Here is a 26,174-nt window from a genome sequence, read left to right as displayed (position 1 = left end):
ATTGATATCCTGATTCATTATTCCAACTGTTTCGTTAATTTTTGTTATGGGACAGCTTTAATAGATTTGAAGGTTGTCTGCATAAGTATGGGAGCTGGAGAATTTGATAATGAAAGAAAGGTCATTAGCATACAAAGTGAAGAGGAGAGGGCCTAAATTGAACCTTGTGATACTCCATGAGTAGTGTATTCTTGCAGATACTGTGCTCCAATCACAGAGCAGTATTTTAATTGTAGGTCCATCAGGATGTGGAACATTGAATCTAGTATTGAATTTAATTTTTAATACTGATGGACTTGGCTTCACACATCTATATATATTCAGTAAAAGTTTGAAACAAGATAAATACATATTTCTAGATAAAGTATTTTCTAAATTAAGCAGAGTTAAGTTTATAAAATCAAGTGATACGATTAATATTCTGCATCCAGCCAAAATAGCGAAAGATAGCTTAGTTATATTTGATGATCTTCAAACAAGTAACCTACCAATAATAAAAAGCTATTTTTCAATGGGAAGACATAATGAAGTGAATACGCTTTATCTTATTCAAAGTTATGCTTGCATACCAAAGCATTTACTTAGAGATAATGCTAATATTCTGATGATTTTCAAAATGGATCCTTTAAATCTAAAACCAGTTTATCGTGATTTTGTTAATGTTGATATGGATTTTAATAAATTTAAAAGCATGTGTACAGAGGTATGGTCTAAGGGAAGTCATTATTTTGTTTCTATATTTACAGACTGTAAGAAACATAATGGAAAGTATAGAGAGAATTTAAATGTTTTTATAACAAATTTTTAACATATGGAAATTATTATAATTAAGTTAACACTATCATTGATAGGCTTCAGTTAATAACAAACCTTCATAAGGTAATGTTTAAAATGGGTGATAGAAAACATATACATGTGAGACCAAATAGAAAAACTAAGAGTCAAGGAAGGAGAAATAGAGGTAAGTCAATCAGTTAATAATAATATAATCAGGAGTAATTTTAATGCTGATAATCGATTGGAAAATCAGTTACAAAGTTTGAGAAATTCTAAAATAAAAAAATATAATAATCTGAGAGGATTACAATCAGAGACTGCAGTTAACTTGAAGAAAAAATATGAGCCAATAATATCACCGTTAGAACAGATTAAACAATCTAATTTGGAAATACAGAAACAATTTGAAGAGGATAAAAATCAAGAATATGGAATTAGTGATGATGAGAATATATATGAAATCTCATCAGATGAAGAAGGAGAAGAGGAAGATGAAGAGGAAGAAGAAGAAGGTGAAAGACATAGTTCAGTTCATATGAAACAAGAGAGATTTGAGCAGGATGAGGGAGAGGAAATGAATAATGAGGGAGAAGATAGTAGAATAGTGTATGATGAGACTAGCTTTACTCATAAATTAACACCACTAAGCATCATGTTAGATAAGTATATTACTGAGTTTCATGATTTGAAACGTGAATCAGTAATGTATGGAATACAATTTGATAAGTATACAAGTTCTTACTATATGGGTAGAAAGATACCATTAATATTCAATAATGATTATTTAGTTATAGGAGAATCAGTACAACTTAAAATTAAATTGAGTCAAGGTTTGCTGGAATTACTATTTAAAAGTAAACCAGATATTAACCTTATTAAAACTAATGATTTCAAGAAATATAAAAGACTATTATTGTTCACAGACGCACATCTTACCTCTAACAGGAATTTAAAACGTGTAATAATTGTATGAAATCAAAATTTTATTCAAAGACTACTGTTTCCTATGCAACGACAAAGTTCATGATTGAAGATAGGTAAAGGTCCAACTTTTATTAAGAATATGAATCCAAACTGTACTTATATTTATTGGGATGATGTAAATGAGCTTATTTCAAGGTTAGACTTGTTGATGAGATCACAACAGACAGGTCATGACAGTCATCAAGTTGAGATTGCTAGTATCGTTGAAGAACTACGTGAGTTCAGATATATAATATAAGCAAGATTATAATAATGAGTATTGATAAGTTTGGATGAATGCTTATTAACAGGAATTCTGCTAATCAGTATAGAACTAATATGATAAATACAAGTAATTCTAAAGTAGATCTGATAGAAAAGGAAATTAAAAAAAATTCAGTTAAACTTTAAAGCAGCTGTAAGAGATTTGTTTGATAATGAGAAATCAAATTTTATATCTAGAAAAAAGTTTAATATTGAAAAAGCAACATTTGTAAGCTTAGAAAATTTAAATACGACATTAGAAACAATTAAAAGTATTTTTCCAGAATTAGTATATGAAAACAGAGATTTTCAGGAGAAATTGAATTCAGCATATATCAGTAATAATGAGAAATCGAATTTTATATCTAGAAAAGAGTTCTATATTGAGAGAGCACAACTTGTTAGTATTGGAGATCTAAATATGATGCTACAAGTTGTGAAAGATAGCATGGGTGATATTATTTTTGATAATAATATTTTCATAGAAAAACTCAACACAGAAATAATTAAATTTACTTATTATTTAATTAGTAAGTGTCTTACTGCATCAAAAACATTCGATTGGAAGAGTCTACAAAAGAGGGGGCTACCAGATTATCACATAATAAATGAGTTTTTTAAAATGATTAACATTTCAGAACCTGAGGTGAAATATGATGAGACACTTTTAAATAGACCGCTCCAAACTAGACTCTTGAAAAGATATGATGACTCTGAACAATAAAAAGACTAGGTCTTGATGCAAGCAAGAAACTGAGAACCTGTTTGAGTTAGCAGCTGAGAGAAAAAGAAGAAAAAAGGTAGACGAGAGAAGAAGAAGAAAAAAGAGTAGGGTAGGTCAGTACAGATGTAAACAAGCTTTCATTCGGCTTCTTGCGCGAAGCGTCAAAACAACATTCCAGAGTACGTCAGCATGGATGTAAACAGAGTTCCATTCATTGTTAAAACAACATTCCATACATGCTGGGGGTGGTAGGGGGGCTTGTTTGAAGGAGGATCTTGCAAGTGATATGTCTACATATTTTTTTAAAATAAGTACTTGAAACAAAAATGGAGGTCTTCTAGTGGGAGGTTTAGGCAAGGGGTCTTCTTGCGCGAAGCATGGGGGATTGATTGGAGGGGGATTCTACAATTGGTACGCCCATAAATTTGTTATTTTCAAATAAATACTTGAACTAAAATGGCGGTTTTCATATCGGTGGGAGAACTGGTCCAGGTGAGGGGTTATAAAATGGAGTTTTCCTGTGTGGAGCGCAGGGGGATTTGGGCGGGGTTTGGAGCCCCCTTGGGGGCTTAGGCTCCGCCCCCTAATTAAAATACTGCTCTGTGTTTGGAGCACAGTATCTGCAAGAATACACTACTTCCATGCACAACATTTTTCCAAGTGGACTTTTTGTCACCGACAGATACACATTGTTCCCTACCTAATAGATAGGATTTAAACCAAACTAACGAGTTGTGACTGAAACCAAGAATAGCCAACTTATTCAGAAGGTCTGTATGATCAACAGTATCAAATGCTTCAGAAAAATCAAATAGGGTGAGGATGGTGCTTTTTCTTTGGTCCATAGCTAACCTTATATCATCAGTGACACGAAGCAGAGCTGTTTCAGTTGAATGGAATTTTCTAAAGCCTGATTGAAAGTTATGAAGTTTACTATTGTTGTCTAGAAATTTTACAACTTGAGCATGAATGAGTCTCTCTAGCACTTTGGACAATGCAGGTAAAATACTGATTGGTCTAAAATCCTCAACTTTATTAGGTGATGGAACTTTATTTAGAGGGGGAACCAGAGCAAACTTCCAGTTTTCAGGGAAAATGCCTTCTTCAATAGACTTGTTGAAAATGTATGTAATGGTTGGTAAAACAGCAAATAACATTTTCTTGATAAATTTAATAGGAATTTTCTCAACACCCGTAGCATTACTATGAATTCATTGAATTGCTCTGAAAGTGTCTTCTTCTGAGATTGGATGGAAATGGAATTGATCAGTAATTGGTAAATCTAAGTTTGTAACCTGCTCTCCAAGATCATCGATATGATTAGCAATGACAACTTCGTCGCATTGCTTAGAGTGTGAAACGAAATGGTCATTTATATTGTTCAATGGTAAGTCAATTTGTGGATTCGATTTCTGTTCGCCAAGCCCGAATTCTTTTATTCCCTGCCAAAGTGATTTAGAGTCCTGTCTGTTGTTTGTCATAAACGAATTCATGTACCTAATCTTTGAGTTCCGTAATTCCAGTTTAACTCTATTTCTAAGGCTCCTATACTCTATCAAACTGTCCAAGTCAAATGTCTTTTTAAATTTTCTATGTGCTTTGTCTCTACGTCCCATCATCTTAAGTATGTCTTCAGTCATCCATGGTACTCGTCGTTTTCTATTAATCCTCCTTGTCACATAAGGTGCATGTTTGTCATACAAAGTCAAAGTCCAATTCTCGAAAGTCTTGACCATGTCACCAACTGAGGGTAATGCTTCAATTTGATGCCATGGAGTCTGAGCCACATCAGTCAGGAAGGCGGCTTCATCAAAGTTTTTGAAGTCTCTATAAGTGATAATTTTCTGTTCTGGCTTGGGTATCTTATGGGAAAGTACACAGTAGATCAAATAATGTCTAGAAATAGCTGGGACTGAGATTTGGCCTGCTTGAACAACCTCATTGGGATCACTAACAATGAGAAGGTCAATGAGTGTGTCTGATTCATTAGTATGATGAGTTGGATCGAGAGGTAAAATAGTCATGTTTAGGCATTGGAAAATTGTAGTCAGTTGAAAGTAGTCAAAGTTCCGATTTGTCATGTTCAAGTCGGTGTTCATATCCCCCATAACTAGTATACGGTTATAACAAGGCATAAGAGAAAGCAAGGCACTTTCGAAATCTGTGAAATGACCTATTTTTGGTGGGCGATAACAGATACCAACAAGTAATTTATCAGTACTAGATAAGGATATTTCAAGTAGCATAAACTCTGGTCTGGAACAATACTCTTGTTTAGATGTGATTAAAACTTTTGTTTTGATACCATCTTTCACATAAATTGCTACACCCCCACAAGCTTTATTCAATCTATCATTCCGGAAAAGATTATATCCAGGCAAAGCAACAAAATTTGATGGAATACTAGGCTTCAAAAATGATTCGGAAATTCCGATTATATTGAAGTCCTGAAAAAGGACTTCTTAAAGGATTATGAAAGACGCTAGACCATCAGCCAGCTAGCTGACCGCGGAGATAAGGAGGTTAGATGGCGCCCCATCTTCCACGCATTGATACAATTCTCACCACCTCTGACGGCGGCGCATCTCCATCCCCTCTACTTTGGGAGAGTATTCAAACGCCGGACGAGCCCCAGACCATAGCATTCTGCTCACAGCCTTCTTCTGCCTTGTACAGTGGCCCGTTGGCTGCCGTACGTCCCTGTCCTCCTCTAATGGTACAGAGCCCGTTGGCTGCCATACGTACCTTTCCTCTCATCCTCCCAGGGCACAGCGGCCCGTTGGCTGCCGTCCTTTTCCTCTCATCCTCCCAGGGCACAGCGGCCCGTTGGTTGCTGTCCCTTTCCGTCCATCCTCCTAGGGCACAGCGGCCAGTTTGCTGCCGTCCCTTTCTGTCCATCCTCCCAGGGCACAGCGGCCCATTGACTGCCGTCCCTTTCTGTCTATCCTCCCAGGGCACAGCCATCCCTCCCGTCCATCCTTCCTCTTCCTACTATACTGGAGCGGAACCGAGGCCGTAGAACTAATTCAATATTACCTCGAAGTGGTGTCATCAGAGTAGAGAGCGACCTTCACAGAAGCACCAGGAGGTGCTGTCCACACCAGCTAAGGTTCAGAGGAAAAAGGAAGAGGATCTTCGACTTGCCTCCTTTCCCCGCCCACATTACGACTGAGCAGTCCAGGAGCAACACCTGGGTATCAATCACCTACCTCTGAAGGTACTCAGGGTGTACGTGATACAGGTACAATTATTATTTAGAGCATTTTATGATTAAGACATCTAGGTTCCAATCAATCAATGAATAGTGTGTGGATATATAGATGAGGAAAGGACTACTCTTGTCCTATAATCCTTCAAATTACATTTAGAAGGTAGTAGTTTTGAATCATTTCAATCAGTTCACGTTTGCACAACCAATCTTCTTGTTGCCTTGGAAAATTTGAGAGATGCACAATAACCGCATGCAAAAATATTCTTAAAATTAAAATTGAGCATGATCAAAAACATGAGAATTGAATTCTATTGGGAACATAGGAGATTTACTAATCATTAAACACGTTAAATTCAAACAACAAGCACGTTTGACTAGCAATGCTTCCCCACTATACCAGATTTCGCAGTAGCCTACTAGCTAATTCTCAGATAATATTATGAGAGAGCTCAATTTCACATTGCATAGCTGGTAATTCTTGTAGAATAGTGATCAGTGATACGGAAATCGTTTGTAGTATCTACTCAGTGTCTACACAGAACCGCTTCCCACGTGGCGTCAATCTATAGTGTGGAGAGAGCATCAAAGCATTGTTTTCCTCACGAAATTTCCCTCAGTTTCCATGACAACTTCCAATGCTGAACGAATACATTGCTATCAACAGTTGGCTTAAGGCACGTTGTTTGTGTTTTGTTGTTTCTTATGGATAGAATGAATACATCGTGGCTCACAGGTAGGATCTGCCAGGATTATTCATTATTCCATCAAAGATCAATCATCAATGATACACGCTGAGGTTGAAGTGAACAGCAGGTTTACATATAATAATCAACACTAACTTCTACTGCTTCTTGTAATAAAGTTCACATTTTTGTGATTCTCTCAATGTGTAATGATGTTATATATTGACAGTTCATGTACGTTGCTTTTGAAAGATTATGTAAAATAATATATTGAAACTAATGGCTCTCATAATTCTAGCATGTCTTTTCTCCTACTGTTAGGCTGTTACACAACGGCCTATGCCTACAATATTGGGCTACCTCATCCTTCATTTAATAACATTAACATTATTATATCGATATTAAATTACTTGTATAATTATACTACTCGTTTTTAATAAGAGATAGTCATTGTTCTTTCGCATTATTAAATCCGTAACACTAGTAAAATTATAGTTATTAATTTAATAGAGTTTATTGCTTGTGTAGAGCGTAGCGGTCCTACTACCCTAAAGTCTTTAAATTTATTTTATTTTAAGAGAAGTGCACTCCAATAGGGCTTATGCCTAGGTGTGCCCATGTTTATTTCGCTTCATGTTTTTGTCCTCTGAAGCAGAACAAATAATGTTAAAATATGTTTTTTAAAGTGGATTTTTATTAGTTTTTTCTATTTTTAAATAGATAGAATTTTTATATAGATTGGGCGCAGTGTATTTGTTCCAGCTTCCACAGTATCTCCAAAACAACATCTTTAACATCTTTAATGAATGCTGGAAGGGCCTCCCAGTGGTGCGCCTGGATACCTAAGTGTGGGATGGAGACCTGCACTTGGGGAACTAAATCAAATACAAGCCATAGCGGATCGGTAATAGCCGCCAAGCCATAAAAAGGGTTGTGGTGGCCGGAACAGGTGTGAAGCTCCTGAACAACTATGAGCTCCTGGTCCAAAATGGGTGGGGTTGGTGAATGTTGGATATTGGCAGTAAGAGCATTATTCATGTCAATATTGTATTGGTGTTATAGAGAGTGTGCATAGTTATTTTGGCAGCCGAACTATCCATTGGATCTCCCGGCTTTTTTTATCATGGACAATTCGAGAAACAGTTCTTTTCAGAACTACTCTATGAGAAGACTTGGCCCTGGCATAAAAATATGTCACTTGAACATTGAGGGTATAAGTAGAGCTAAAAGCGAGTGTCTATCAAAACTGATGCTGGAGCTAGGTGTAGATGTAATAGCACTGCAGGAGACTCACACAGAAACACAAGAACAGCTTTGTTCAAGAGGGCATATTCCCGGCTATGACTTAATTGGTGCTACCTATCACAAATCCTATGGAACAGCAACTGATATAAGAAGTACTCTGGATGAAGTTGAACTCATCTCAGAGAGTCAGGATAATAATATTCACCTGGTTGTGATTAAAATAAAAGATCTCACTATAGTGAATGTGTACAAACCTCCAGCTTCAGATTGGCCAAGCCAAGTTCTACCAAAATTTGATCACCCATGTATGTTTGTTGGAGATTTCAACAGTCATCATGACATGTGGAACTATGCTCAAAATAACAGCTGTAGCTTATCACTTGTTGAATGGTCAGAGGACAATAATATGTATCTGGTTTTTGATGCCAAAGACAGAAGCTCCTTCTGATCAGCTGCATGGGGTAGAGACTACAACCCTGATCTGTGCTTCATCAGCAAGAATAGTTTGGGACAACCACTGCCTGCAGTGAGATATGTTTTATCTGATTTCCCTCATAGCCAGCACAGGCCTGTCCTTATAGACACTGGTATCCAGATACCTCTCATAAGATCAGTCAACCGGCCAAGGTGGAACTTTTCTAAGGCAAACTGGAAGAGGTATGCAGAGGATCTTGATAAGTGCGTTCGATGGATACCTCCCACTAAGAAGAACTACTGGAGGTTTGTGGGTGCAGTGACATCAACTGCAAAGAAATTCATTCCTAGAGGTTGCAGGAGGGAGTATATTCCTGGCTGGAATGAGAGATGCAACACCCTATTCAAAAGACTCAAGGAAAGTGGGGATAACGGGGTTGCTGATGAGCTACTGCAGGCGCTTGACAGTGCAAGGAGAGAGAGATGGGAGAAAACAGTGGAGGGACTTGACTTCAAACACTCCAGCCGTCAGGCTTGGAGCTTGCTCAGAAAGCTTGGTGCAGCCAGGAAGCCTGCCAGACAGGTTAGTCAAATGGATCCAAACCTGGTTGCAGATCATATTATTGGAGTTTCAAGAGTTAGCCATAATATTGATCACACCATGAAGATAAAAGATCAATTAACAGACCTTAGAAAGAGAACCCTCCCAAATGAACACCTCTCTGCTCCTTTCACAGTAGATGATGTGAAAAGTGCTCTGAGAGATTTGAGGCCTGGCAAGGCCCCTGGATTTGATGGTATCCACCCAGAGTTCTTATTGCATGCAGGAAAAAATACTGTAAGATGGCTGAGTCGGTTCTATACAACCATGCTAACCACTGGGAAAATTCCTCATGAGTTGAAGAGATCAAAGATTGTTGCAATATTGAAGCCTGGGAAGCCAGGTGACTGTCCTGGTAGCTACCGCCCAATTGCTCTCCTAAGCATAGTCTATAAATTGCTTGAAAGACTACTTTCCAAGAGAATAAGTCCAGCAATTCTCAATGTTATCCCAGTAGACCAAGCGGGGTTCAGGCCAGAGCGTAGCTGTGAGGACCAGGTCTTGGCTCTCACAACTTACATTGAGGCTGGGTACCAGAGGCAGGAGAAAACAGCTGTTGCATTTGTTGACTTGAAGGCAGCATATGACACTGTCTGGAGAGAGGGGCTCATATTTAAATTGCTGCAAGTCATTCCATGTCAACTGATAGCTAGACTCATGAACAACATGCTGAAAAATAGATCATTTCAGGTCTCAATGGGACACAAGATGAGCAGAACTGGAAGACTGGATAATGGCCTGCCTCAAGGCTCTGTTCTGGCTCCCCTTCTCTTCAACCTATATGTTTCAGACATTCCCTGTTTTAGGTCCAGAGTCTTTGCTTATGCAGATGACATAGCCCTTGCCACACAAAACAAGGACCTGGAGAGCAGCGAGGAGACCCTAACCAGTGACCTGGATGCTCTAGCAGTTTATTGCTCAAAATGGAGACTGTGCCCGAGCATGGGAAAAACTGAAGTGTCTGCCTTTCACCTGAATAATAAAATGGCAAATGCCAAGCTGAAGGTGACAATGAGCAACACTAAACTGCACCACAACAGTTTTCCAAAATACCTTGGTGTTACCCTTGATAGGACACTCTCCTTCAATCAACACATTAAAAACATGGTAGCCAAGGTGAAGACGAGGAATAATTTAATACAAAAATTATGTGGCACCACATGGGGCTCATCTCCATCAACTCTGAGGTGCTCGAGTCTTAGTCTGGTGTATTCTGCTGCCGAGTATTGTGCTCCATCCTGGATGAACAGCTACCACACTAAGTTGTTGGATGTGCAACTTAACAACACAATGCGCATTATTACTGGAGCCCTGAGAACAACACCAGTTCCCTGGCTACCTGTTCTTAGTGGGATACCACCGCCCAATCTGCGCAGATGTCAGGCCCTACTGCGACTGCACAACAGGATATGCTCCAGCCAGCAGCTCCCAATTCATGAGGATATCCCAGACCTGAACATGAGGAACCTCAAATCCAGAAAGCCAACAATAAAGCTGGCAGAACGCCTCATGAGTGAGAACTTTTGTTTGATGGAGAGATGGAGAGAGGAGGCACCCCCTATAATTCCAGATGCTCTCAGACAGTGCACCAGGCCACCAGGATTTGACCTTCCTAGACACGCATGGGTCGCATTAAACCGAATCCGAACATTGCACGGTAGATGCAAAGCATCTCTTTTCAAACGGGGCTTTATAGACTCTCCAGGATGCGATTGTGGAGCTCCATTGCAGACAATGAAACACATTGTCTATGAATGTGACAGACGTGCCTACCCGGGTGACAGAAATGACTTTACTGTGGCAAGCCCTCAGGCGATCCAGTACATTTTAAATTTGGACGTGCACTTGTAATCAGTGCGAAATTACAAGGACTTACGAATAAGGAAATGCCATACGCTATATATATATATATATATTTTTTTAGATGGTACAATGTTTTGTAATAATGTAGCCTATCATTTTGTGCGAAAAAATTAATTTTTGAATTGAATTGAATCTAGAGTACTTCGTTCTGGTTTTGAGGCTGCTGCAGCTGAAGTTGATTTCTTTGGGGTGTCCCTAAGCTCTTTCCAGAGAATTATGAAGATAGTTCTGCATGTGTGATTTTAGTGTTCATTTTCTTTTTTGTTTGCTCCCATTGCTACTCTTTCATGTTTTTTCACTTTGATCCATATCTCCTGTTAACTGTGTTTTTCTTATATTTTGGTTTTGTATTTTTGTTTGTATTATTCATATTATTTGATATTCAATTGTTGCATATTTTTTTATATATTTTTCGGTTGTATCTGTTTTTCTCTGTTATTTTTCCTGTAAAATTGGTGTTGCACAGTGGAAGTGGGATGGATAAATACATAAAATGGCCAATATCCACTTTTGGACTGGAAATTTAACGCAATTAATTAAAGCTTCTTCTTCAGGTATCTTCTCCATTACGGAGGTTGGCTACCATCATGGCAATTCAAACTTTGTTAACTGCTGCACGGAAGAGGTCCTGTGACGTGCAGTTAGAAGATGCTTCTCTCAAGTTTCTCAACCAAGACATTCCTGTTCGTCCCACTGAGCGCTTATCAACTATTTCACCTTGGATTATGAGGTGAAGAAACACGTATTTAATTGAAGCGAAACATATTAATTATCAAAATTCATGAATGGGACAGAACTGGAGTGAGCCTGTTGTTCTCTCCCGATCATATCTTGTTGATCTCTCGATTTTATAATTCGTGCTTGAGTCAATAAAAAATATTTACCTCGTAGACGTAATAATCTCGTTCAAAGCCCAGTACAAGGATGTTTCAGTTACATTATCGTACTCCAGCCTCAATCCAAAACCCAACTGCTCGGCTCTGAGCACATTCATCGGTTGATCTCCAAAAAATGCCACTCCTATTATCGGAACAGCATTGTAGACCGCTTCTTCTATACTCAACATTCCTCCATGAGTTATGAATGCTTTGCAATTTTTATGACCTGGACGAAGGAATAAGAGTGAATTAGTGTTATTGTACTAGTATAACATTAGAATACATTCTCCAAGATACAGTATTCGATTCAATTATTACGATGATGGATAAGTCAAACTCTATTCTAATTATGAACTATTTTCATTTCCTATTTCACTCCTATTTTATCACACTGTGATCAAATTTTGGAATTACTATCATTCAACTTAGCTTAACACTGATTTGCAACTAACCAGATAAATAAGAAAATATTGAGAGAGATGCAAATAGTTCAGAGAGTATGATACAGGATCAAACTCAGTTAAGGATAAGTGTTTATTCGAGAGACAGTTGAACACAATCAAATATTTCTATTTTTACTTTTTGTTATAAAATCTTAGAAAATGTGTTAAAAGCACTCTAAAAACTATATCCATGAGACTTTATAAATTCAAAACAAAATTCACTATTGATTGATTAACAACATTTTAGATTCTTCAGATATCATTCATTGTTCAAGTGATTCAAATGTGCTAAGACCAGCTAAGCTGGTACTTAGTTCATTCAAATTGGCAATGTAATTTCAACATTTCTGTGCATGGAATTTAATTCAATAAACTGCAAACCTGAGATCTATAGATTATCAATTACTGTAATACGGATCGAGTTGTATCCTATAACTATAGAGATAAGATCAATTCGATCATAGTTCTCTTCCTATCCTGAGATTAATTGAAGATTCGCCATCAAACTAATCACACTTGTGGATATGAAATTGATCGATTTAGAGGTGCAATAATAATAAGTCAGTATTTAGAGCCTCCGGCAACTTAAGGCATGCACTTTGACAATTATTCACAATTAGCATAACAGATCTTAGTTTTAAATTGAAGTGAAGGACTTGAATTGTAATCAAATACAATCATTCAAATTTCGTAGCTGGAAGATGGATAATCGCAACCAATTATTTAAGAACAATATCACAAGAAAGTATAATCATTTGACGATTGACACTTATCCTGAGATCAGTTAGATATAACAGGAAATATATAAAAAATTCTATGCTCACCTAAAATCTCCTGCTGTGGAAACCATTTACGAAAGTAAACGTTTTTGGGTCGATCCGGTATAGTTACTTCATCCCATCTCACCAACACAGTTTGTGGTATTCGTGAAAACGCTTTCATAAAGGCACTTTTCTGCTGCTCAGGCATTTTAGCCATATTCACGTTGGATCCAAAGCTGAAATAGACAAACCCTGAAATTGCGTCATCCATTATTTTCATCAGCTCCTGTAATAACAGAGTCCATTTGTTGCAAAAATCCAAAATGTTACAGTGGAAATTTGTAAGTCTACAAGGCTATGTATAAGAAAGTATGGTATTTCAACACCTTGTGTAAGAAACCTTCGTTTTCCTGAATTGCCGATTCTGATTTTTTCATCGATATTTTAATTAATAATTTGAATCAATGGAGTTAGAAATGAAATTTGAATGTTGAATCCTACAGTTGCATGAGTTCATTCGCTGAAACTTCTCATATACCATTTGGAGATGTTTAACGTGAATATGAATCGATTTTACTAATAATTTATCATGAAATCTTCAATCTTCTGATGAATGAGATGATTGGTAAACTATGTATTCTATAGAACTAACAGATCTAATTCATAGGACTGTGAATTTCAACTCATATCTACACCAACACGACTTCAGCACTCACAAGAAGATGTGTTGGTATTTTCACGAGACCAAAAAGTACCAATTTTTAATAATTTAAAGTTTTCTTCATCATAATATTCATTTTGGTTCTTATGAGTCTCCTCTTTACTTAGTATTGACAGTATCTTTGATCATTAATTTTTTAAATTATTTTTCTAGCTCTTTCTCTCTTGGCTTCTAACTACTAAGCATCATACACTATATTGGAAGTTCCTTACACTATATTCTTTATCCTTTAGTAGTTTGTTAAATATGATTATCTATGGTGAAAAATGTTGAATTCCCTCACCTTGTCCACATTGGAATTGTTATCGAATTTATGCAGATGCAATCCAGCTATATCAATGACATTGGGAATGTGGGGTCTTGGGAATCCAAGCACAGGATGTCTATTGATGAAAACCAGGTCGACCTCCTTCACGAGTTGATTGAGTGAAATTGGCTCAATTGAATTTTGCTTGAATGATTCGGTGAAATACCTATCAACCAATTCCTGTTGATTGGGCAGTTGATATGCAGTTGTAGCCAGTAGAGTGACAAAATTCAAAAGTGAATTATGAAATCGCTCATGTAGTGCCATATTATGCGTGTATGGTAGTAGAAAGTTTGGATACGAAGCTGTTAGAATAGGATTTCCTATATGCGGATTCATGTATATTGTACTTCCCAGGCTAGAAACAGCTATAATCGAAGCGTTGTATCTGTGACCAAATGCAAACAAAGCTTCGTATCCAAAAAATCCTTCGCAGATTAACAGATCGAAATGGGCATCTTTTGAATTTATCATTGAGTTGACACTATTGCTCTTCAGTATGTCTTCAATCACTGCATAATCCATATCCCAAAATAGTTTCAAATCTTGGAAGCCCACGTTCCACATTTTTGTTTTTTGTCGTATTTCATGGAAGTCCAGTATCTCTGGAAAATTCAAATAAGCATCGTTATTATAATAATAACAGAGTCCATTTGTTGCAAAAATCCAAAATGTTACAGTGGAAATTTGTAAGTCTACAAGGCTATGTATAAGAAAGTATGGTATTTCAACACCTTGTGTAAGAAACCTTCGTTTTCCTGAATTGCCGATTCTGATTTTTTCATCGATATTTTAATCAATAATTTGAATCAATGGAGTTAGAAATGAAATTTGAATGTTGAATCCTACAGTTGCATGAGTTCATTCGCTGAAACTTCTCATATACCATTTGGAGATGTTTAACGTGAATATGAATCGATTTTACTAATAATTTATCATGAAATCTTCAATCTTCTGATGAATGAGATGATTGGTAAACTATGTATTCTATAGAACTAACAGATCTAATTCATAGGACTGTGAATTTCAACTCATATCTACACCAACACGACTTCAGCACTCACAAGAAGATGTGTTGGTATTTTCACGAGACCAAAAAGTACCAATTTTTAATAATTTAAAGTTTTCTTCATCATAATATTCATTTTGGTTCTTATGAGTCTCCTCTTTACTTAGTATTGACAGTATCTTTGATCATTAATTTTTTAAATTATTTTTCTAGCTCTTTCTCTCTTGGCTTCTAACTACTAAGCATCATACACTATATTGGAAGTTCCTTACACTATATTCTTTATCCTTTAGTAGTTTGTTAAATATGATTATCTATGGTGAAAAATGTTGAATTCCCTCACCTTGTCCACATTGGAATTGTTATCGAATTTATGCAGATGCAATCCAGCTATATCAATGACATTGGGAATGTGGGGTCTTGGGAATCCAAGCACAGGATGTCTATTGATGAAAACCAGGTCGACCTCCTTCACGAGTTGATTGAGTGAAATTGGCTCAATTGAATTTTGCTTGAATGATTCGGTGAAATACCTATCAACCAATTCCTGTTGATTGGGCAGTTGATATGCAGTTGTAGCCAGTAGAGTGACAAAATTCAAAAGTGAATTATGAAATCGCTCATGTAGTGCCATATTATGCGTGTATGGTAGTAGAAAGTTTGGATACGAAGCTGTTAGAATAGGATTTCCTATATGCGGATTCATGTATATTGTACTTCCCAGGCTAGAAACAGCTATAATCGAAGCGTTGTATCTGTGACCAAATGCAAACAAAGCTTCGTATCCAAAAAATCCTTCGCAGATTAACAGATCGAAATGGGCATCTTTTGAATTTATCATTGAGTTGACACTATTGCTCTTCAGTATGTCTTCAATCACTGCATAATCCATATCCCAAAATAGTTTCAAATCTTGGAAGCCCACGTTCCACATTTTTGTTTTTTGTCGTATTTCATGGAAGTCCAGTATCTCTGGAAAATTCAAATAAGCATCGTTATTATAATAAAAAGAGAGACGGTCGAACGGAGAGAGTGAAGGAATAGATAGATGGATTCAATTCATCAATAGTTGTTGTTACTAGGCTTGTCGCCTATTGTAACACATCATGTTCACAACAATATCTATGAATTTACGAATTATTTAAAAAAAATTGCATCACATGATTCTATTAAATTCTAATGATAGCAGTGAGTGATATCGGGTAATAATACATTGTCATAATACGATATAATTCATGATAACATATTGAATGAAATGAGATATCTATACTATAGATTAACAGTAATGAGATGAACACCAATCAATCAACCCTCCAATCCCGCCGGAAAATTAATGAAAATGATTGTGGTGAAAAACATCTTTATTATATCTTCATTCAATAGAGCAAAAAGCCTGGAATTGGAGTTACCCTAGGTTGCTGCAAGAAATACATCTTTGGGTAGACCATTTCAAAGTATTAGAGCCGTGACTGTAAATGAGTTATACAGTCGTTCTACTATAGTTATGCTCTATTTCTATCTTATTTAATTTGTTAACCCAGAGAATGTTTTCAGGAAATAGAGCGTATCACAGCAACATGAAGCTTCTAGAGAACAAGCTCATCAGAAGAAGTACCAAATATAGAATGCATGAATCCCTTATAATACCTGTAGTTACATATGGCTCTGAATCGTGGACTTTGACTCAGGAAGACAATCGAACGAAATGTGCTTGGAAAAATGTATGGTCCTGTTAAAGAAGGAGAAGAGTGGAGGAGGAGAACCAATGGCAAACTTGAAACATCAATAAGAGGCCAAGTAGTACAGTCCGCTTTATAAAAGTACAGAGACTGAGATGATTTGGACATGTTTACAGGATAAATAAGGACAGAATGCCAAAAATAGTGCTTAAAAGAAGCTTCAGTCGAGAAGGAAAAGGAATAGACCAAGAAAACGATGGAAGGATGAGATGAGATATGACTCAATAAGGATGGGTTATAGAGGATGAAGAAGATTGATTGGAAACAGAGAGGCTTGGTGTAATGTTGTGGAGAAAGCTAAAGCCCACCCTGGGCTGTAGAGCTTTGAAAAAAGGAGAGGGAAGGTTATTAACAGAGAGTTTAGCTATAAGAGAAGAAGAAATGTATAACAGAGAGTCGAAGAGGAGGGAGAGATAGATAGATAGAGAGAGAGAGATTGATTGAGTACTTTATACATGTAGATTACAATAATATATACTGGCTTATACACTTATATACAATAGCTTACAAATTATAGATGAATTTACATAATATAGACTAAGAAAATTATTATTTAACTGTATATGATATGAAAAAAGCAATTTGTAATAACTATAGATAATATTGTTATGCATCTACATGAATTGGCGGAGCTTTGGACATATCAATGTCCATTCTTCGGAAGGAATATTCAAAATATCATTCCACTAACTCTCTACCAAAAGCGAGAGAGATTGATTGATTGATTGAGTACTTTATTTATGTAGATTACAATATATACTGGCTTATACACTTATATACAATAGCTTACAATACAGCAAAATTATGGATGAATTTACAAAATATGAATTAATAAAATAATTATTGAGCTGTATATGATATGAAAAAAAACAATTTGTAATAACTATAGATAAAATAGATAATATTGTTATGCATCTACATAAATTGGCGGAGCTTTGGACATATCAATGTCCATTCTTTGGAAAAAATATTCGAAGTATTCTTCCCACTAACTCTCTACCAAAACATTAATTTCATTAATTCAACTGATTTATTTAAACATGAAAATATTGTAAAAGTTTTAATTAGTATGAAGATTTAAGAGAAAAAAAAACAGAAAATTAATAAAGTAAAATGATTATATAAGTAAATAAGATCAAATCATTAATTATTAAAATGGAGTAGGCTGAAGTAGATCAGGGTAATCAACTTTTAGTAATATACAGCAGTATGCAGTGGATTATTGAAATAACATGAGTTAATATAATATAGACTACAATATATACAATTTATTCTATAACAGGTTTATAGGTTTGTATTGGTGGGATGGGTGAGGGATGGTTGTCATGTGATCGTTCTAGGGCTGGATAGTTTCAGTCATTTGTTCCAAAAGATGTTTTTTTTTGAAGTCAGGATAAAGCTCGCTGGGCTCTCGATAGACCTGATAGAAACAGGAAGTGCATTCCATGCACGACAGCCACTGACTAAAAAGGATTTTGTGTGAGAGAGAGAGAGCGAGAATGAATGAATGAAGTGGAGAAACGCAAAGGAAGTAGGAAAATCGGTCTTTATAGAGTAAATGGTTTTCCAAACCCACATTAAATTCTCTCAGAAATGAAGTGTACTATCGAATAAAGGGGTATAAAGTCAAGGTTTGTTAGTCAAGATTGTAAATCAGGTACAAATACATTATTAGAGCTTTTCAAAGTGTTAAAATATTTTTAATGGAATGCTCACATGAATGCTCATGTGCCAAGGATTGAGACATGTAATATACAAGTTTCCTAAGCTGAGCGCCTCCGAGGATGCGAACATTGTAAAATTAGTGTACGCTGAGTATAATCCATCGGATGAAGAAGTGTCCATTCACTTTCAGCATGACTCTGCATCAGCTCATTTCCACGGCGAAGTTTGGGATTTTTTTCACAATTGCTTTCAACTTCGCTGGATTGGCCGTGCAGGGCCAATTGCATGGCCACCTCGCTCATCAGATTCAACACACCGATGGATTTCTTTCTATTTAATTATTATTTATCACATTGTGCACAAATACCTAACATGAGGAAAGGCACAACAGTCTCATGCCCAAAACTGTCCCATTTCCAATTTATACTAACTGTCCAAATCAAAATGTTGGTTATGTCACTTTCACTTTTCAAAATACAATCTACGCTCTCCAATACTCAGATAAACGAGCAAATTTTGAATCAAATAGATACTATTGGAGTCTAAAATCAAAAAATCTAGAACAGTAACTCAATAATCATTCAAAAAGTCTAAATTTCATTCAAAACTTATGGGGTTTCATTAAGAATAATTATTCTTATAATCAATTATTATTGTTTACGATTACTTCAATGATTATTTGTATTCTTTCGTATTAATTGTATATTTCTTCATTTTTTATCTTCTTGTATTTCAAATTGTATAATGTGTTGAAAATATTGTATTGTGTGAAGGAGGCAAAATGGGTTTATCCTGTTGAAAATTATTATTATTATTATTATTAAGGATAAGGTTCATGTTCAGCCTCTCCCAGACAATCGTAATGATCTCTTAAATCGGATCACATCCAGATCGCTGCGGTTGCACAAGTTACGCCTGATATGCTGGTACGAGTGTGGCAAGAAATCGATTATCGGTCGGATGTATGTCGCATTACCAACGGCTGTCACATCGAACCAAAATAACACCCCCATCTCAAACATGAATAGTCCAGGCAACGAATGCTCAAATAAAGGTATAGAGGGAAAAGTTTGGAACACAATTTCAAACTACACAGCTCTTTTAAGGATAGTAAGAGGATTAACATATCAAAAGTCCTTACCCCTACCCCCTGTGCTAAACGGGTGGGGGTGGTTTGAAAGTATCATTTTCTCATTTTCCGCATATATCTCAGAAACTATGCATCTTATGAACATTTATATTCAGTGTAAAATTGTAGCTTACAAAATTACCAACACGTTTTGTCCTCTACATATCTCCAATAGTTTCTGAGATATCCGCTCTTGAAGATGAGAAATTCTTTGAAAAAACACTCTTGCCTCCAATTTTTTCGTCTTCCCGCTCTTATAATTCATGAACGATTGATGAAAAAAATCCGTGCTGATTATGAGCTGATAAAGCATCAAATTATCTTCAATTGAATTAGCACAAAATATGCTAATTACGAGATTGTAGAACATTAAATTATCTTTCATTTCATGTATAATTCGACTATTTCTCTCATACCCATACAACTGTTGCAGCAGTTTCAGTTTGAGTGTTTATGTTTGGTGGGAAGTTAGGAAACATCCCTTGTGTTTAGTTCCGCAGACATTCCAATAATACTAAATATGAATGTTCATAATTATAATGGAGTACACTGCCAATTTATGATGACAGAATAGTGTGATATTCGAAAAAACTCACTTGTTGCAAATCTGGAGATTTGACACTCAAAACTAAAACTGCTGCAACAGTCATATGAGAATGCGTGAAATAGTCAAATTATACATGAAATGAAAGATAATTTAATGCTCTACAATCTCGTAATTAGGACATTTTTGTCTCATGGATTGTTGAAAAGTTATAAGACTTGAAAGAGCAAAGAAATATAAGAAAATTAGGATTCTCGAGAATACATCACTTTAGAACATGTATATCTTGAAAAGTATCGGATTTATCGAAAATCTCTACTGAACAAAACTTGTAGAAAATTTATTAAGCTTCATTTTTATGTAGTTGATTATTTCAATAGAATACATTGTTTCCATGATATAAGCATGTAAGTAATAAGTGAAAAATGCAAATTTCAAACCACCCTCATCCCTTCAGCACATGATGTAGGGGTTGGGATTTTTGATATGCTCACCTCCAAACTATTCTTAACAAAGCAGTGAAGTCGAAAATTGTGTTCCAAACATTCCCTCCAAATTCTATTGTCAACTGATCTATTGTTGCTGAAAAGAAAATTTCACTCTCAACATTAATACTGCTGCTACAGTCGTAGGGAAATGCGTAAATTAGTGAAAATATACATCAAATTGGAGATAATTTGATGCTTTATCAGCTCATAATCAGCACGGATTTCTTTCATCAATCGTTCATAAATTATAAGACCGGAGAGATGAAAAAATTGGAGGCAAGAGTGCTTTTTCGAAAAATTTCTCATCTTCAAGAGCGGAAAGATCTATGGCAGAAGAAGTCGAGGAAGAAGGAGAATATCATGGCTGGAGCACCCGGGTACCTGCTTCTTCAAGACTTCAACAGAACTTTTGAGAATGGCTGTAAATAAGATATCCATAGTCAGGTTGTTCGCCAATATTCGGAACGAATAGGCACCAACAGAAGAAGATGTATTTTAATGGTGTTTTTGTTTCCTTTAAATTGTATGGTGTAATGTCAAATAGAAAATTTGATTTGATTCCCTATTTCTATTTATACGGGATTACTATCAATATTAAGAAGATTTGATTTTGATTAATATCAAAACTAAGCTGTTAATGTGTGAGTTTTAAGGTCATCATTGACAAATTAATGAAAGCTTTTTGATTATTATCGGACCACCTTTCTCCGGTTAATCAAATACCTGATGTATATCAACAAATTTCAGCCTGATTATCACTAGAAGAGTTAGTGGTCGAATAACTGTCATACCGAGCGAACTCTACTCTACTTTTTTCACTACAATTGAGAATATTAGTTAGAGTGTGTTGTCCAGTGAACAGAAATAACATTAAAATGTCATGTACTCTACTCTAGAGTGACTCTACTCTACTAGCTCAAGACTATTTTCATTAGCATAGTTGTGGTAGAGTAGAGTGAGAAGTGGTGGTGGGGGAAGGCAAGTGGTAGAGTACTATCCTACGTATCCCACTCTACTCTACTAAAAACTAGTACTCTATCATGACTCTACTCTACCATGAACGATTTCTTTGATGGGAGATTTCACAAGATAGTTAGTACTTGCCCGGGGAACTCTACCACCAACTCTACTAATGAAAACCAGGCTAGAAGCCTTTGTTCAGACAAATAGGTCTTGATCAGATGTGATTTCACGCCTAAGCAGAGATAAGAAATGTCATGAGTACCGAATTAGAAAAAATAGAGACAATATTATTATCGTTGAATCAATGAAGCCATGAATGCATGGAGACTTTATGAGAGAATATCTCAAGTTTATTTCTCATCGACGTGGAAAAAGGGATATGACATTGGAATGAGAATTAACAAGAGTGGGTGTTATGGTTGAAGTTAGTGGAAAACGAATTTGTAATAGGACTCAGCCACAGTAGGGTGGGGTAGTGTAACTAGACGCCATGAAGACCAGTGAATAACTCTGATGAATAACAAATTATTCAAACAGTGACCTATTTACACTTCCAGAGAATTTTGAGGCAGGAAAGTCAAATACATTGCAATTTGTCAGAATTTCGAAAAGCCGACAGAAAGTAAAGCAAAATCTCAAGATTTCCCAAAAGAGTTTGTAAACATTTGGAGAATTTGCACGTAGTATACAATTCAGAGGTTTGGTACGTGTGGAAAATACTCAAGCTCAATCATAGGTTTGATTTATATTCAAATCGATAAATAAATATTTGAAGACACTTCAGGGAAGACAAATGAGTTCTCAATAAATCACATGAAATAAGAAAAAAGTTTCAGTATACTCAGATATTTAGTACTCTCAAGATTACTTAGTATGTTCTAGGTTTGTAGGTTATGATGCAATCATGCTAAGATCAATTTAATTCTTCTTGATCAAATTAAAGATGAGAACTTCATATATAAAATAATATGAATTGAAAATTCACACGGGTATAAAATTATTGGAAATCCAATTTTGGAACGTTCAGTACGTTGCGTATAAAATTATATTGAATTGTTGACAGAAATAATTAAAGAGATATTAAACAGTACATGTAATTTAATAAAGTACACACCTTCTACTTTTTCATCATCTGAATTGATTGCTAGTGCAGAAAAAAATCACTAGGCTTCAACAGAAATTTGAAAGCATGTCTTCAACGAGCAACAACAGTTTATATAATAAAAAGAGTTGACATTCATTTAAAATGAAGTGACAGAGTAGCAGAGCAGAACTGTGTAGCCTACACCTTTGTGCACTGCACACCATTTTAATTAACACTTTGTGCGCGAGTGTTTGGGTCTGAATTGTGATAAAATTTTCTTTATGCACTCATGTAATTGAAAATGACGTGATAGTGAAATTTCAAAAGCAATAACATTTCTTATGAAGGAGTGAAAGCTTCCTATTAATGAGAAAAGCTTCATTGGAATATTATAAAATTCATGCGTCGGAATAATTGATAATATTCCTAGAATTTTCATAGGGAATTCTTGAAGAGAGAAAAATATTGTAACCGATTTATTAGTAGCTCATTCTGTTTGAATTCATCAAAAAATTAAAGTTTTTCAATTTCTACAATCGTATCCAGTCGAATGAAAAAAATGAGCACAGGGGAATAAGATATCCTGTCTAATATGTGACACAACTTTAAGGAAGAGCATAATCGAGCTTTTCGAGTTGGTGGTTTGTATGAATTGAATAAGGGGGATGAGGAAAATTCGACTTTCTTCTTCATTCTTTGAACTTTTTGACGTGGTGATCGAACTTCCAAAGTTGATTCGGAACTCGTCAAATGTGGATGTCGGTAAGTTAGTTTCTGACTACATAGTTATTTTCTACAGATTTTACATTCTGGAAGATCTTGATGGAATAAGATGGCCCGTCCTCGTCAATATCGACCATCACAAATAAAACACCGAGTTTTCCCAGCTGTGAACTTCCAAAACTAATCTCATGTTAGTTTAGACATAATGGAAGTGGAAGTGAATTCAACGTTTTCATACACTTCTGAATTCAAGGCGAATTGACTTGTGAAAGCATTGAATGACTGAGTGCCGGTTGAACAAAAGCCGGTGAAAATGTTACTGAACATTAATTGTAGAGATTTTCATGCTCAATCTTTTCCACTCAAACTTTCTTGTTTGAATTGTATCTGAAGCCTGATAAATGGGAATCTAAAATCAAACTTTGCATAGATGGGGCGGAGCTCCTGAAACTTTTAAATATATGGGACTTGTGGTAGTTGATAGAGCTTATCAATGACTATTTTAGGTATAAATTTAATCAAAATCGTTGGAGCCGTTTTCGAGAAAATCTCTAAAAACCTTGTTTTTAACAACATTTTCTCCATTTTAGCCGCCATCTTGAATTGCATTTGATCGAAATTAATCATGTCGGATCCTTATATTGTAAGAACCTTAAGTTCCAAATTTCAAGTCATTCCGTTAATTGGGAGATAAGATATCGTATACACAGACGCACATACACTCATACACACACACACACACACACACACAAACACACACACACATACCCAAAAAACACTTTTTTGGATTCAGGGAACCTTGAAACGTATAGAAATGTAGAAATTTGGGTACCTTAATTTTTTTCGGAAAGCAATACTTCCCTTACCTATGGTAATAGGGCAAGGAAAGTAAAAATTACTCTTGAAATATAACTCTGTCGCTTCAACATCTTTGACCCTAATAATAATCCAAATTCATTTTTTAAATGACAAGGTGGTCATGTGATACATGATTTCGATACAGAGTTCCAAGAGAAAATTAATACTCTTCAATGTTTCTTTCCATTACGAACTGCTAGTTAATGATCACTTCCAAATACTTAAATTACGAAGAAAATGGCGAAAACCATTTTGTTGATGTAAAAGTTGTAAACTATGTTGTATTATTAACCAGCTGAAATCATGTGTCAGCGCGTGTGATAGCTCCCAAATAACCTCAGCTGATGTTATGAATGAATGAATGGAAAAACAGAAGTAATTGCATGCAATGAATTCTTCAGCTGACTAAATGATAAATCATAACAATTTTTTTCTTCTGCACTTGCAATGTTATTTTTATATCTTAGAAAAGGACGAAGACGGAGGAGTGAGTCAATTTTGATGTCCTACGAACTTAACCTGTAAAAAGGTTCGAAGAATACCTGTAACCTGTAAGAAGGTTCAAAATTTGAAGCTGATTGATCAATTCTTTCTAAAGTTATTGTAAAACATTGTCACGATATTTCTTTCAATAACGGGTTGCCCTGCTTGGCTGCAGTTGATAGAGCATGAGTAAAAAATTAGATAACTCTTATTGTGGTTCTTAGAATATATATTATACCAAATTCTTACTGGCTCGCCCAGGAGCTCCCGCAATTCTCTGCTCTTGCCGGTTACTGATGTCGGCTGCTCCAACAGTTCACAATTTCTGTGACTGATTTGTAGACAAGACATTCGCAAGTATAGATGCAAGAATTTGCGCTGCTACAACTTAAAGCTATAATTTTGAGACTCTTCTGGTCGTATATAATGATATTAGATAATCTATATAAATCTCTGGAACGTATTATTTCCAAAGATTTGACTATCAAGGCTGTATATCGCCGTCTTAACCAACTTATTTGGTGAAGAATAAAGTCGGATGGTAATCTTATTAATATTTCAATACTGGTAACTAGATAGATAAAAATGAGATTGGTCATGCATGGAAGTAGAGAAACAAATAAAGGATACACCATAAAAATTGATACGTATATTACAAAAAATATCAACGAATAAATAAATATAGAAATATATAGAGCAACAAGCAAAAAACAATAAAAATATAAGAACAAATTATATATCAAAAAGAAAATATCACAGATTAGCTCACTAGTTTTTTAGCACGAAACGTTACCATGTGCTTTTAGAATCATTAATCATATGCATTTATTTTATGCAGCTCAGATATCGACTTGCTGCTGCTTGTCGACAAAAATCTCAAATATATCTTCTTTCCAGAATAATAAAAATAATCAATTGATAAATTATAAATCTCAAATATAGTAATCCGTATATCTCTTAGTATATTTCTCAGGGCTTAAGGTTCGGCCTCTGGTGGAATTAGATAAATCAATTTATCCGGTGAACATGAGCTACATTTATATCTTTATAATTTGCTAATAAAATAAATGATTGAGTGAGCATATATAATATAACAACATTAAATTTAAATATTCCTTTCATCCGTGCCTCTTTAGACATATAAATCTGATATAATTCTTAACTAGTAAAAATACGTTTTTGTACTCTTCAAGACTTGCGCAAGTTTTATAATAATTTCAATATTTATAACCTTTCGACGAGCTAGCTTTTTATATTTTTATTTCACTCGAAGCACTGAGGGCGCCCTAAATTCATATATTTCGATAATTTTCACCCACGTGCTGAAATTCCCAAGATGATGGTGGCGATCTGAATTTCCTATCGTCCTGGATTTTCTGGTGGTTGAAGTCGTCTTCTCCAAGGGAATAAATAAATATTTAAGTGACTTACGCTTTAATACAGCATCACTAAGTCTTATACAAATTAATTTATGAATTTAAACTTTAAATCTCTCAAATGTACAATTCAACAAAAGGGACTTGTGCTCTATAAAATTTAGTGGCGTTCCATGGCAGCGTCTGGCAGGCAAGTGGGCTCTGATCTACCCCTATTTTCTACAATCATACTTCCGACTTACAAATTTGCATATATTT

The 26,174-nt window shown here is 35.6% G+C and overlaps 1 protein-coding gene across 2 annotated transcripts in view; it reads right to left on the bottom strand.

Annotated features, from left to right (window-relative positions):
- The window catches only part of LOC111055741 (UDP-glycosyltransferase UGT5), a 95,987-nt gene that overhangs the window by 19,441 nt on the left and 50,372 nt on the right, over nucleotides 1-26,174 (bottom strand). The window contains exons 3-5 of one of the 2 annotated variants that reach the window (XM_039427482.1): nucleotides 15,208-15,836; nucleotides 12,891-13,113; nucleotides 11,630-11,849 (exon numbers count right to left, since the gene is read on the bottom strand). In XM_039427482.1, the coding sequence (XP_039283416.1) occupies nucleotides 11,630-11,849; nucleotides 12,891-13,113; nucleotides 15,208-15,836 (1,072 nt within the window). Of the gene's footprint in view, nucleotides 1-11,629; nucleotides 11,850-12,890; nucleotides 13,114-13,831; nucleotides 14,464-15,207; nucleotides 15,837-26,174 lie in introns of those variants that run through there. The other variant, XM_039427483.1, reaches the window with a different exon arrangement.

This window comes from Nilaparvata lugens, chromosome 4 (genome assembly GCF_014356525.2).
Source record: "Nilaparvata lugens isolate BPH chromosome 4, ASM1435652v1, whole genome shotgun sequence".
Taxonomy (NCBI): domain Eukaryota; kingdom Metazoa; phylum Arthropoda; class Insecta; order Hemiptera; family Delphacidae; genus Nilaparvata; species Nilaparvata lugens.
The sequence above is the reverse complement of the archived record's forward strand: the minus strand, read 5'-3'. Positions and strand labels throughout refer to the sequence as shown.